The sequence below is a fragment of the Gekko japonicus genome, unplaced genomic scaffold (assembly GCF_001447785.1).
Source record: "Gekko japonicus isolate JY-2015 unplaced genomic scaffold, Gekko_japonicus_V1.1 scaffold154, whole genome shotgun sequence".
NCBI classification, from domain to species: Eukaryota; Metazoa; Chordata; class Lepidosauria; order Squamata; family Gekkonidae; genus Gekko; species Gekko japonicus.
Genome location: NW_015172008.1, coordinates 37579 through 50363, shown reverse-complemented (window position 1 = coordinate 50363; position 12785 = coordinate 37579). Strand labels below are relative to the sequence as shown.

General features: G+C 43.8%; 1 protein-coding gene across 1 annotated transcript in view; it reads right to left on the bottom strand.

The window, feature by feature from the left end:
* The window catches only part of VPS50 (VPS50 EARP/GARPII complex subunit), a 122331-nt gene that overhangs the window by 92719 nt on the left and 16827 nt on the right, over positions 1 to 12785 (bottom strand). The window contains exons 3-5 of the mRNA XM_015420198.1: positions 4431 to 4553; positions 3007 to 3078; positions 982 to 1035 (exon numbers count right to left, since the gene is read on the bottom strand). Coding sequence (XP_015275684.1) covers positions 982 to 1035; positions 3007 to 3078; positions 4431 to 4553 — 249 coding nt within the window. The remainder of the gene's footprint in view (positions 1 to 981; positions 1036 to 3006; positions 3079 to 4430; positions 4554 to 12785) is intronic.

The window sequence follows — 12785 nt, the reverse complement described above, 5'->3', positions numbered from 1 at the left end:
CAGGAGGCTACCAGCTTTCATTACCAAAATGTCAAATGTTTCACTTGCCATCCTTCCAGCTCTTGCTTTTCATGTCAAACAAACCCGACAAAACTTTCTGGTCAAGGATCGATACAACCTTCTTATAATATGCTTGACAAATTTCAACTCAAATAAGATAAAAAACACACTTGCCTTTCAGAAAGCACTCTTACCACCATGATAGGTTTTTAACAATCCCTTTGAAGCCATTAGGCTGCCATGCACGAGTGTAAATCTAGGCACAGTACTATTTTAAAAAACCACTATACTGCTGCTGCTACTAACATTAAATGCCTACTTTGTGTGCTTTATCTGTGGGTAATAACTCTCTGATGAAATAAAAGTATTTAAAAGCCAATAGTGCAAAACACTAGTGGCTAAGTTCCACATTATAGTTTTGCAACTGGCAGAAATAAAGACATATCTGAAAGAGAAAAGCTAACCATGCTCGCGTTATTCTTATACTAATATATGGAATTTATCTCATTAACTTCCAAGATGAGGTGCAGTACTTAGCATCCATTAGCTCCAAGAGATGCCAATCGCCCTTCTAGCAAAATGCCTGGATGGACAAAGAAAGAGGGCTCCATATATTAGGGTGACCTAATAAACCAAGAGGTATCTTGAGCTCCCGCAGAAGGGTATAGAAGAGAGAACTTTGGCAGGTGCAGCTGATCACAAAGGGTAAGAACAGTGGCAGCTAAGTTCTCTTCTCCACAAAACTACAAAAAGGTACAGGGACCCAATACTCATTTGTATCTGGTCACCTTACAGCATATGGGGCCTAAGGAAGAAGAGGAATGAATGGGGCTTCCCATCATCCCTCATAAGGTTTTTCTCAGTGAAAGCCAAGTTACACAGTACCAAGGTCAAGAACAGTGGTGCCATTCACTGCAGCACTTAATAGATCACACAATATTTTTACTGTAACACACATCACCACCCTGTTCATTGCCTTACCTTGACATAGGAAGGCTGTTTTTCAAGTATCAAGTCAGCTACCTTTTTAGATACCTTAAGAGAACAATATTAAGGTGAGGGACACAATTCATGGGAAATATGGAATCTGAACAAAACGATTTTGCCTCAAGTACACTGAAGAACATAAAAAAAAAATTAATAAAGCACAAGTTGCATCAGAAATTCTTTAAAAATTATCAACACTAAACTCATTGCATTAAAACATTTGCAAGTCTAAGTGGTAAACAACGACCATACTTCACTAAACTGCAAGAACGAGAAGAATTACACTCTCTAGAAATCAGCAGTCTTACTGAAAATAATCTCCTACCCCTTTCCCAACTGAAGAGCAGACTTGAATAAAAATTAAGGCAACCCAGGACAACGAAGCTTAGTATAGTCTGTTTACCTTGTTATTAGTGCATAAACATCAATGATTCACCTTTAGAGGAGATTTAAATAAATCCACTTTTTAAAAATAAATGTAGTACCCTGGAAGCAATTTACACAACATAGCAATTACTATTCGCTACTCATAATTTATTCTTTTTCCTTTAATGTGCAGAATATGTTTTCGTCTTCTAGCTCTTTTAGGGTTCCAGTAAGTGAAGCATTTATATCTTGTGCTTAGCTAGCATTGACCTGCATAAGCATCCCTGTGCTGTCATATAATCATGCACAATGCAAGAAAGGACACAGCATTAATTACATTTCCACCTCAGTCTCAAGACATTCATTTCTGCCCTTCAGCCCATGCCATGAAGAGTTTGGTGTGCATCCAGCAAAGAACAGGACCCTCCACCTCCCTCATCACATCACCCCATATACACAAACACAGTAGAAAGGCCTACACAATTCAAGGAATGGTTCTGTAAAGCAATTCAGATAACTCAAGCAAAGCAAAGCCCCAGACTGCAGCCCAGCCAGCAAGGCTAGCCAATCTGAACGGGATTTGAAGGAACCATGGGTAGCACTGCACCAGGGAAACAACCTGGCACTAACTGCCTGTTCCATCTTCCTCCCTTCCTTCAGATTTTGTGTCCACTGCTTCTTATGAGGCTTCTCTTGCTGCAGGGAATGCCATGTAATACCAGCTGAAGAGAGAGGGAGCAAAGAATGGAGACGAAGAAGCACACACACCCTCCAAAGATCCACAGAAGAAAATAAGAACTTGCTTTTAACACCCGACTTGTCATAATGGGGATCAACATTGAAGGGTTTTGGGTGGTCCATCAGTCTACCCTACACTGATTTGTACTTTGGGTTAAAGATATGGCATATTTGTACTTTGGGTTAAAGATACACTAGAAGCATAGTTATCATATAGTGTAATTATGGATTTATCACATACTTTGTCAGTTGTAGCGTATGAAAATGGCTGGGCAGTACTGTGTATGATCATTTAGTATTCACAAACATGTGCACTCCAACCTCCCCTTACAGCTTTCATTTCAAGAAACCCTGGAGAGGGAGTTCGAGGATGTTACCAACAAGCCATTCACAGGTAAAATTAGGGATCAAATAGGGACAGTAATCTGGAACAGAAAGAGTGAGAACAACAGCCTTGCCAGTTACATGATCTTCTTGGGTCTCCTCCACCCCCACCCCCTTTCATGTTGTTATGAAGCTGGGATATGCTAGAGGCATGAGCCCAAGCCCATGGTGCATAGCCAATGCCTTTGGACAGGCCAGCCAATGAATCCAGGATCAGCCCAAGATGCAGTTTATGGTTTTGCTGGTTGTAAGTTTAATGGTTGCCAGCTGCATTGGGTCCCTTCAGGTAGAAAGCAGGGTACAAATGAATAAATAATCGATCAATAAAGCATCCGGTAAATAGGGGCAGTTGTAGCCTTTGAAAGCATATACAAAGACAGAAGTGCAGCTCAAGAAAATGGAGAGTGAGAACCACTTGAAATTGCAAGGCAGCACTGAGTCTGCAAAACGGTGTTCTAGTTCAAGGCGGCTAGCTTTTTGGCTGTTGGCAGAAGAATTAGTGACCTCATGGGGAGCATCCGTTCTACTCACAGCTGCTTGTTGTTGCTTTAATTTGTCTCTGTACTCTTCCAGTTCTTGAAGACTAAGCACAGGGGGCAGCTTCTGTATGTAAAGCACAAATAAAAATGTTCACACATATTGCTGAATTATTTAGAGATCAGCAAGCACTAGGGGAAAACACCTACCCATGACCACCAAGTATCTTAGTCTACCAAGCAACAGAAGAGGTGCCTCTAATATTTTAAGGACAGAGCAAACATACAGATCCTGTACAGAATACTAAAGCTTTGGAAGCTGTGTTCCAATTCCTTTTTTTCTCCCCCCCCCCCCATTCTTAGACCAAGGTCTTGAACAGTAAAACCAAAAATCTTAAATAAAGCCCAAGTTTAAAAACACCTCCCTGAGTCCCTTCGACATTTCTGTGCAGCCTCTAGAAATAGAGCAACAAAGTAAGTACATTGGGAATCAGAATCCTCTAAGACGAACTGAACCTTTTGCACTAATGTTGCTAGAGGAAGCATAGTCCATTTATCAAGGCATGGCATAATCCATTTTAGTCTAAACTGGATCACATAAGGGCACTGTGGGAGAATATGTACAAGAGAGTCCACTGACTGGGGGGGGGGGCAGGGTCGGGGAAATAACCCAACTGAAAAAGGGATCCTTAGCAGATGACCCAGCAATACCATTGGAAAGGAGCAGCTGAGTCGTGAATGCATAAAAGGTCCTACATAACTTTGGGCTAACCAAGGAATCTAAATAAGAAGGGAGTTTTACCCTTGAAAGGCCCAGGGAAAGTGGAGAACACGTCCTCCAGGCATCCAAATTAGTATATCTCTGGCATACATCAATTTGGGGACATGTTTTTTTGCACTGATTTATAAAGTATGAAAAAAATCCTCCACCTTAAGATTTACAAGAGATAACTTCTGTTTGAAAAGCTGGAGCCAGGAAGCCTTACAAGAGATGGCTAGGCTTACCAAGCTACCCTCAGGGGCCTCAAAGCATAGGTGAACCCAAAAATTAAAGGCACGTACCCAGGCACAGGCTTCTATAGAGCTAAGACCAAATTCATAATGAAGGGCCGATGATGATAGGCACCTGGGGAGCCCTCTGATTGCCCGAAGGAACGAGGACCGTACTTTATTTACAGAATTGTCTACTACAGAAATCTATATAGGGACACCATACATAAGTTGTGAAGGTCCAGTTCAAAGAGCTGGGGGGGCGGGAGTCACCATGATATTGGAGTCAGGGTGTTGGACTGACACTAGAAAGACCCAGTTTCAGTCTCCACTTGGCCATGAAACTCACTGGGTAACCTTGGGCCAGTGAGCCTCCCAGCTTAATCTTCCTCACAGGATGAGAATAACACAGAAGAAGAGAGGACTGTGCATACCACCTTAAACTCCCTGGAAGAAGGGCAAGATAAAAATGTAATAAACTTTTCTTACCTCCAACTCATACTTAACAACATCAAAGGAATCATTGGAGAAATAGACCTCTTCAATGCTGTTAATTATTTCTTGCTGTGCCTGAGGATCAATTGGTTGTTCCCGAAGCTCTCTAAGTTCCTCCTTAACACAGAATACATGGAAATAAAGTGTTACAACATTTAGAGAATAAGTGACATGTAATTCCAAAGGCCATTTACCAGGCATGCCATGAAAAGGGCTTGGTTACTACAATAACAACAAAACACCAACATTTCTTAGTGTTTTGAATAAATGAATGGTCATCCACAGCATTTTTGTGCTGAAGCATCTGTCTTTTCTGGGACAGAATGCCCTGATGCCGTTACCTGAATCTTTGCAGGATACTCATAATAAATGTCACCTACTCTTACTAGCAGTGGAGCCGGAAGAGAAGCTGGACGCCCTTCTGGTCTTTCAAATTTCTGGCACAGACAGGACAGGCACTGCTGAAGTGGGTTTCCCCCACACAAAACAGTTGTAAGAAGAGCCTCCACTATAAGGTTGCCAAACCCTTCACTGAAACTTGGAGTACCACATTCTACTAACCAAGCCATGGGCTTTGTCAAACAACAACAACAAAAAGGCTTTTTCTGCTGTCAGGGATAAAAGAGATTTACTCTTCTATGAAGAAGTATACATGGGGCAAGATCATTTGATCTACTAAGCCAGTGATACTCAGTGGCTTTTCTGAGTACCCCAATGTGGTACCTGTCCCATGTTCAAAAAACACCAGAAGAATGGATAAGCTGAGAGCTTCCCTGAGATGCAGACTCCATGCCAGGGACACAAGTAAATGTTGCACTTTTGGTTGGTGGTAATTGCAAATGTGGCTCTCCATGAGCCATGGAACAAGTACCACTTGCCAAGCCAAGGTGAGACAGACAGTCTTCACCTATGTCCCCAGCAGAACACAGAGCAAAGGCATAGAACTGTTCCTAATACAATCCTTAAGTGAACAGGAAAATATGTATGACTGAAGTTCTTATTGGCATAGCAATCCTAAAGTCCAAGGACTTCAACAGACGTAGAAGGCTGTAACTCTTTTTTGTATTTCACTGCAAGCCTAGCAGTGAAATACAAATGAAGATTAGTGCTAGTTTGTCTAATACATAAATATAATAAATAATATTTAGAGATACGTGTCACACTTAAATCTTACTTCAGCTGCATACCTATCTTGTTACTTGAAAATGGAATAATGATTCTACAACACTGCAGATTTAATTATGTGAAATATAAAATAGACTCGTGGCTGGAGTAAAAAATAAGATTTTGTTCATTCAATTATCACAGTACATTTGCATAGAACATCTGACTGCTTTAAATGACATTGCATTAATTTTCCCTTTGATTTCTCTTTGCATGACAAAACAGATGACAGTCAGCAAGAGAATGCAAACTGCAATCACACAGTCAATTCTCAGCATTTATATCAAAAAGGACTTGTTGACTATGCTACAATCAATTCCCATTTTTGTTCACAAAGTCAAAACTGTTCCCTGTGTCCTAACCATGCTCAGAAGGAACAGTCCACTGATTCATATGCTCCCCAAGTCTTTCCACTCTTGTTCATCATGTGCAAATTCTCCATCCCCTATACTTTTAGGAACTAACCGTAATGCAGGGTCACATCTGCACTTATAACACTACACTTGCTTACCTCAAACCAGGGTTTGCAAACCCACATCTTACCACGGATGCAAATGCCTGGTTTTAACACTAGTGCAGGTATCCCTCTGCACCATGGTTAGCTTCAAAAAATTGGGGGGGATTTTGCTTGAGAAGGAGGAGAAGAAACCTGAAAGACCACAAAGTACTCCTAGTCTCCAAGATTAGAACAAGACACTAGGCTTTTAAGGGAGGTGCACCAGTATTAAAAGCAAAGCAGCAGAACTCTGTCCTCAAAATATTCTCTCTTGCTGTTGCTATAATACATGGGCATACAGCCATAGTAAAGTTAAATGTTTCCCTTGCTCGAAAGCCAGTCAAATCCAACTCTAGGGTATGGTGCTTATCTCCATTTCCAAGCTGAAGAGCCAGCACTGTCGAAGCTGAAGAGCCAGCACTGTCCAAGCTGAAGAGCCAGCACATGACTAAACATCAAGGCGCACGGAACGTTGTTACCTTCCCACCGAAGCAGTGCCTATTTATCTACTTGCAATTTCTTGCTTTCGAACTGCTAGTTTGGCAGGAGCTGGGACCAGAGACGGAAGCTCACTCCATCATGCAGCACTTAGGCCTCAAACTGGTGAACTACTGACCTTCCGGTCTGCAGTTCAGCATCTTAACCACTGAGCCACCGCAGCCATGGCCACATATATTAAAAATACACATGCCTGTGTTATTGTGAAGGATGGCACTCACAGTTGTTGAGGATCTGTCTACAGAAGATGACACACAAAAACAAAACTAAGGAGATTCTTAGCACAACATACACAACAAAGCACCAGCATAGCACAGTGGTTAAAGTGCCAGACCCAGGTGTGAATCACCACTCTGCCATGGAAGCTTGTTTGCTGGGTGACTTTGGACCAATCACACACTTTAAGCCTAACCTACCGCACAGGATTTATTTATTTAGAAAAAAATGTATGCCGCCTCTCTTGGAATCTGTCCAATATGGCTTACAAAATAAAAATAATAAAAACAAAACATTAAAATGCATCAATTAAAATCCAGCATTAAAAAACCCAGTCCAGAATAAAAACACAGGCCATAAAACAGATCACTGACAGCTTAAAATAACTGTACCAGGCTAAAAAAGTGTTCAAAAGGCCAACTGCTTAATTAAAGGCCTGAGAGAACAGAAAAATTTTGGTGTGGCACCAACAAAAAAAATAGATGCCAGGCAAGCCTCTAAGAGAAACATTCTGTAACTGAGGTGCCACCACAGAAAAGGCCTAGTCTCCAGTTGCCATCCACCACACTTCTGAAGGCAGGGCCCCAGAGACCAAGCCTTGTGAGGCAGCTCTTAACAAGCAGGTTGGACAATATGGGAGGAAGTGGCAGGGCCCCAGAGACCAGGCCTTGTGAGGCAGCTCTTATCAAGCAGGTTGGACAATATGGGAGGAAGTGATAATAGCAGGTAGTTACCAGCAGAGGACCAGCCTAAAGCCCAGCTCTTGCCAGAGGCGCAAACTGAAGAGCGAGAGCCAAAGGACTCTTGGCCTTGGCTCTTTGCCAGGGCACATGCTGGGGGTGGAGCCTCAGGGACCACAACAGAAGATCTCAGGATTACCTGATGCTGCAACAAGAGTTGGAGGCCAGCGACTGGTAGCAGACAGGCTACTTATCTCCCTGTAATCCACTCATGGCAGCTGGTTGCTGCTGGTGGAATTCTGTATTTTGTGTCTGGGTGAATGTGCATCGGGGGAGGAGGAAGTGGTGGCACAAATGAACTGAGGATAGTTGTGAGGAAATGGAGGAGAAGAGAATGCTGCTGTCAGCTGCTTTAGGTTCCCACTGGGGACAAAAGCAGGGTACTAATAAAGATATCCAGGTTTGCTTTACACAAAATGATTCAAGGAATATTACTGGCATTTTCCTCCCCGCTAGGATCTAAGAGGATGCTTGTTCCAGAGGTTTCACTTCCCTACTGCTTTGCTTCCTTAGCCAGAGGCACCCTTCTCTCGCATCCTGCCAGCATCAACACCAGGAGGCTGGAAGAGAGGTCAGGAACTGCCACAGAGCAGCATCAGGTTTCTCCTCTCTCTTTTCTGCGCTTAAGATGGGAGGGGGGGGGAGAGAAGAAGAAGAAAAGCATGGGTCAGGGAATGATGGGCAATCTTCCCTGAAAACACAGTTTTCGTAAAGGATTGTCCTACAGGCAGGGCCGGCTCACTCACTAGGCGAACTAGGCGATCGCCTAGAGCGGGCTGGCCCTTAGGGGCGCCAAGCTGCACCCGGCCCTGTACTCTGGGAGTTTCTTGATTATTTGTGTTTTTCATTCTTTCTAAAATGCATTTATTTTTGAAAATTGGTGGGCGCATGGGGGGGGCGCCAGAAGGGATCCTCGCCTAGGGTGCAAAATAAGCTGGGGCCAGCCCTGCCTACAGGATGAATAAATGAACTTTAACTATTCAAGTGGTGTTTGCCAAAGAAATGCCCAGGCTAGCTTGATCTTGTAAAATCTCAGAAACTAAACAGGGTCAACCCTCGTCAGTATTTGGGACAGAGACCACCAAGGAATACCAGGGTCACTACGCAGAGCCAGGCAACAGCCAACCACCTCCGAATTTCTCTAGCCTTGAAAACCTCACTGGGTCGCTGTAAGTCGGCTGTGACAAGAGGAGAAAAAATGCTGTGGTAGAGGTATCTTGGTGCTTTTGATTCATCTCAGCAACGCAAGACATATAAACGAGAACAAATTAATATGAAAAGGGTGATGGTGTGTGTTAATGCACAATTTCTTTTCACGCCTCATCTAACTTTCAGAATTAAATAAAGCACTCCTCCGAAATGTTCCAGCCCATGTTCAAACTTTAGTCAACAGCTTTATTAAAGTGCCACCTTGTGGAGTATCTAAGAACTTTGGCTATAAAGTCATTTAAGGTCTTGGTTTCTAACACAAAGCTAACAATGACAGAGCAGCTTCCCCGGATCATGATCTACAGAGCTAAATGACGCTTATTAGGGCATTTCTGGCGGAGTGAAATTTCAGGGACCAGAGATCCTAGACATGCATGAAAACTTGACAGTGGGGGGATTTTAAACTAAATTCAAACGAGATTTTAAAAATTAAAATACGCTTATAAATCTGAACTATGGATGACTGAATTTCATCAATCCTAAAGCTCCTCTTTTCAATTTTGCTTCTCTCTTGTGGAAATGGAGCCACTGATTCTTTATTTTCACACCATTTCCCATATACTAAAGTTCCCACATACAATACACACATTGTCAATCTTTCCTGTGCATCACTAAATCAGCATTCTGCATTACCCACACTACATGCAGAAATGAGGCATACTTTACCAAATACAACTGAAGTGGAAAAACCAGCAGCAAAAGTATAACCAAAGAAACCAGGAAGAGAACATCAGCCCATCTTCAATGTGAACCAGCCCTTCACAAACGAGGAAGGTGTCCTGTTAAACATGGCACAGATAACCCAGAACAGGACAACAGTGGCAGTGCCGTGCCTTCTGTTGCTCTCATGCACAGCGGGCACTGTGTATTTCCCACGTATTTATTCCAGGCAATTACATTTGCAGAGTGCCACACAGACAAGAAAGCAACTTGGCTTTGCCAGCTTTGCAACAACTAGCTTTTTCCTGTCATAGCATATTAGAGATCTCAAGGGTGAACAACACAAAAAATTCATTATGATTCACAGCGTTCCCTCTGGTCTACAGAGCTCCGGAAAGATTTAATTAACAGTCCCTGGAGATTCTTATCACAAGCTACTCATGGGTGTGCAGGGAGGTGTTTACCTATTTTTGTGGATATCAATTATGAACATAGAACATCCCTCACTTTGTTTCGTTTTCAGAAAATTCTTCCTTCAAGAAGGCTCTCCCTAGGGAGCCCGGTCTGAAAAGTAAGAATTGTCTATTAGGGAGTGTTGAATGGGCCTGAACAACCTGAATTAAAACCCTATCATTAAGAGGTATAAATGAGAGCACTGCTAAATGAGGGGAGGAAGAAGAGTTTAAAAAGCAAGTTAAAACTGGCAAGCAATTCAAAGCAACCTGGGAAGGGAAGATGTGTGTAGTTGCTGGCAGCATGGTCAGAGATAGCCTCCACTAAATACTACTCACAACACTGTTACTACCTCAAAAATATGTGTATAACTGTTACGTTTTCTACAGTAAGAACCAATAGGATTACATTTCTTGACCACCACCATAGTTAGCAGTCTGAATCCAGGAAAACAATTATTTACAGACAAAACAACTTGATGGAAAGACATTATCTGGGTGGATTAGCTATGTCTGAACATTCAGTCCATCAAGGGGACAGTGTCGGGAAGAGCCAAAGAGTTATCTGGATGAATAAAGAAACCCCAAACATCCCTACCCCATAAGCCTTTTAAAGAAACAGAGAATATGATTTACAGAAAAGGAATGTATGCCTATATGGTGACTCGCCCTCTTCCCTCCCTCACACACAGGATTTTCCCTCTAGTCTTCCTTTGTGACTGAGCAGCCCCTTTATCTATTTTCTTCTTATTTGAAGGTTTATGCCTGTCCCACCCTGTCACGTTAAATGGCCAATGCGTTAGGAGAAATGTAGATATAGATATAGACAAGTGGGAACCCGCAAGGACTTACGGGAGGCATCTCATTTCCCCCTCCCCCACTATTTCCTCTTCCCCTTTCCTGAAAGCCTCCATAGTCTCTCCCCTTTTCCTTAGAGTTGCCAGCTCCAGGTTGGGAAATTCCTGGAAATTTGGGGGTGGAGACTTGGGAGGCAAGGTTTGGGGAGGGAAGTGACTTCAGCAGGGTGTAATGCCATACAGTCTACCCTCTAAAGCAGCCATTTTCTCCAGGGGAATTGATCTCTGTCATCTGGAGAGCAGTTGTAATTCTGCGTGATCTCCAGCCCCCACCTGGAGGCTGGTAACCCTAGTTCTCATGGAGGACATGGCTGCTTTGGAGGGTGGAATCTATGGCATTATACTCTTCTGAGGTGCCTCCCCTCCTCAAACCCCATCTTCCCCAGGCTCCACCCACCAAATATTTAAGTATTGGGTGGTATCAAATCACCCAGAGGTTGTTGCCAGGCCTTGGGTTGCCAGCCTCAAAGTGGGACCTGGACATCTCCCCTCAGAACTGACCACAACAGCTCTAGGAATTTCCTAACCTGGAGCTAACCACCCTTCCTAGGTCTGGCACCAATGAATTCCTTGAGCCCTCCCCCCTCCCCCTGCCTTTTGTTAATAGAACCTAGCCTGGAAAGCTATGGTTGCCTATCAACAGCCACTTACCTACAGGCTCTCCTTTTATCATTTTGGGTTTTTAAACACCCCCCTCCATATTTCTTTTTCTTTTTTAAAGGGGGGGGGGAAGAGATTTCAAGCTCCCATCTTCTCTCATAGAGCATCTCCAGCAGACTGCAGGGGGTGGGAATTACTGGGCACAGCAATACAATCTTCAAAGCGACCCTGTGCATCAGAGACCACTGCATCCTGGCATTTAAAAGGTTAACTATGCTATAGTGGGAGGGGAAGGAAGAAGGGGAGCTGGCATAATTCATCTCTCTCTCTCTCTCTCTCTGGTGCCTGTTGCACTGTAAAGGAAAGAAATATCCATCTCTTTTTTGCTTAAATCACTTCTGCAGGGGCTCAGTAGCAGTTCAAGGCTAAAATGTGTGCATTCAGACTCCAGGTGCAACTGGCAAGGCATTAAACACAATGCTCTGATGGTGAGAGGGGCTCTCTCCAAAATATCTAGCCTTTTGCTTGGGCTTTTACTGGTCTTGGAAAGTGAAAGTAAATAAAGCCATGTGATAATGCAGAGGAGTGGAGCACCTTATGAAGCCTCCTGCCGAATACAGTCTTCCCCCAGAGGCTCACCATACACAGAAGTGCATGGAAGGATCGTAGATCTCCAAGTAGAGGCTGCATTTCTGAAGCAGCGGTTTGTAGCCATGGGCGGTTGCCCTCGTGGCTTCAACAGCTACTCCCAGCATTCTTAGCAGCAGGGCAGACAGGCGGCGCAGCTTCCCTTGAGCTCCTCAGTGTTCTAACATAGATCAGCAGGTAGAGAATGCCATCTTACTTTGGGAGGGGATCTGAGTATCCCCCGTATACTTTTTAAAACATGTATGATTTTTCTGCAACCCTGGAGAGTACTCCAAGAGTGCAGAAAAACCTCTTTAGCCTCCAGGTGCCCTTGTTTTGCGGAAATAAGTATCCGCACAGGGGGGCACTTGGGAATTAGACATATAGACAAGTGGAGACCCGCAACAAAATGTTGCGTACTGTGTTCTAGTTTATTTTAAGTTGCAATTGTGGTGTAGGATTTACATAAAGTAAACTGGCCCTCTACCTAACAGTGAAGGCGGACCTGCGAATGAGAAGCAGGCAGGGGGGCGGGACGTAGCTCTTACTGCGAGCAATCAGGCCACAGTTTTCCCCGTGCAGGGCCGGGCGGCAAAGTCCTCTTCGACCGGCTGTCTCTTCCAGGCTTTCATCCTGTACTCACCTTGTTTATCTCGCTCGGGGGGCGGCTGAACTTGCACGGGAATGGGGGAGGAGCACAGGAAGAGGGACCCATTCAACCGGGCGTCAGAGGGAGGGGTGCAGGGAAAGATGAGGAAGCAGAAGACGAAGAGGATGGGGGAGAGCTCCAAACTCAGCAGACGGAGGAGGAAGCAGCAGGAGGAGGTAAG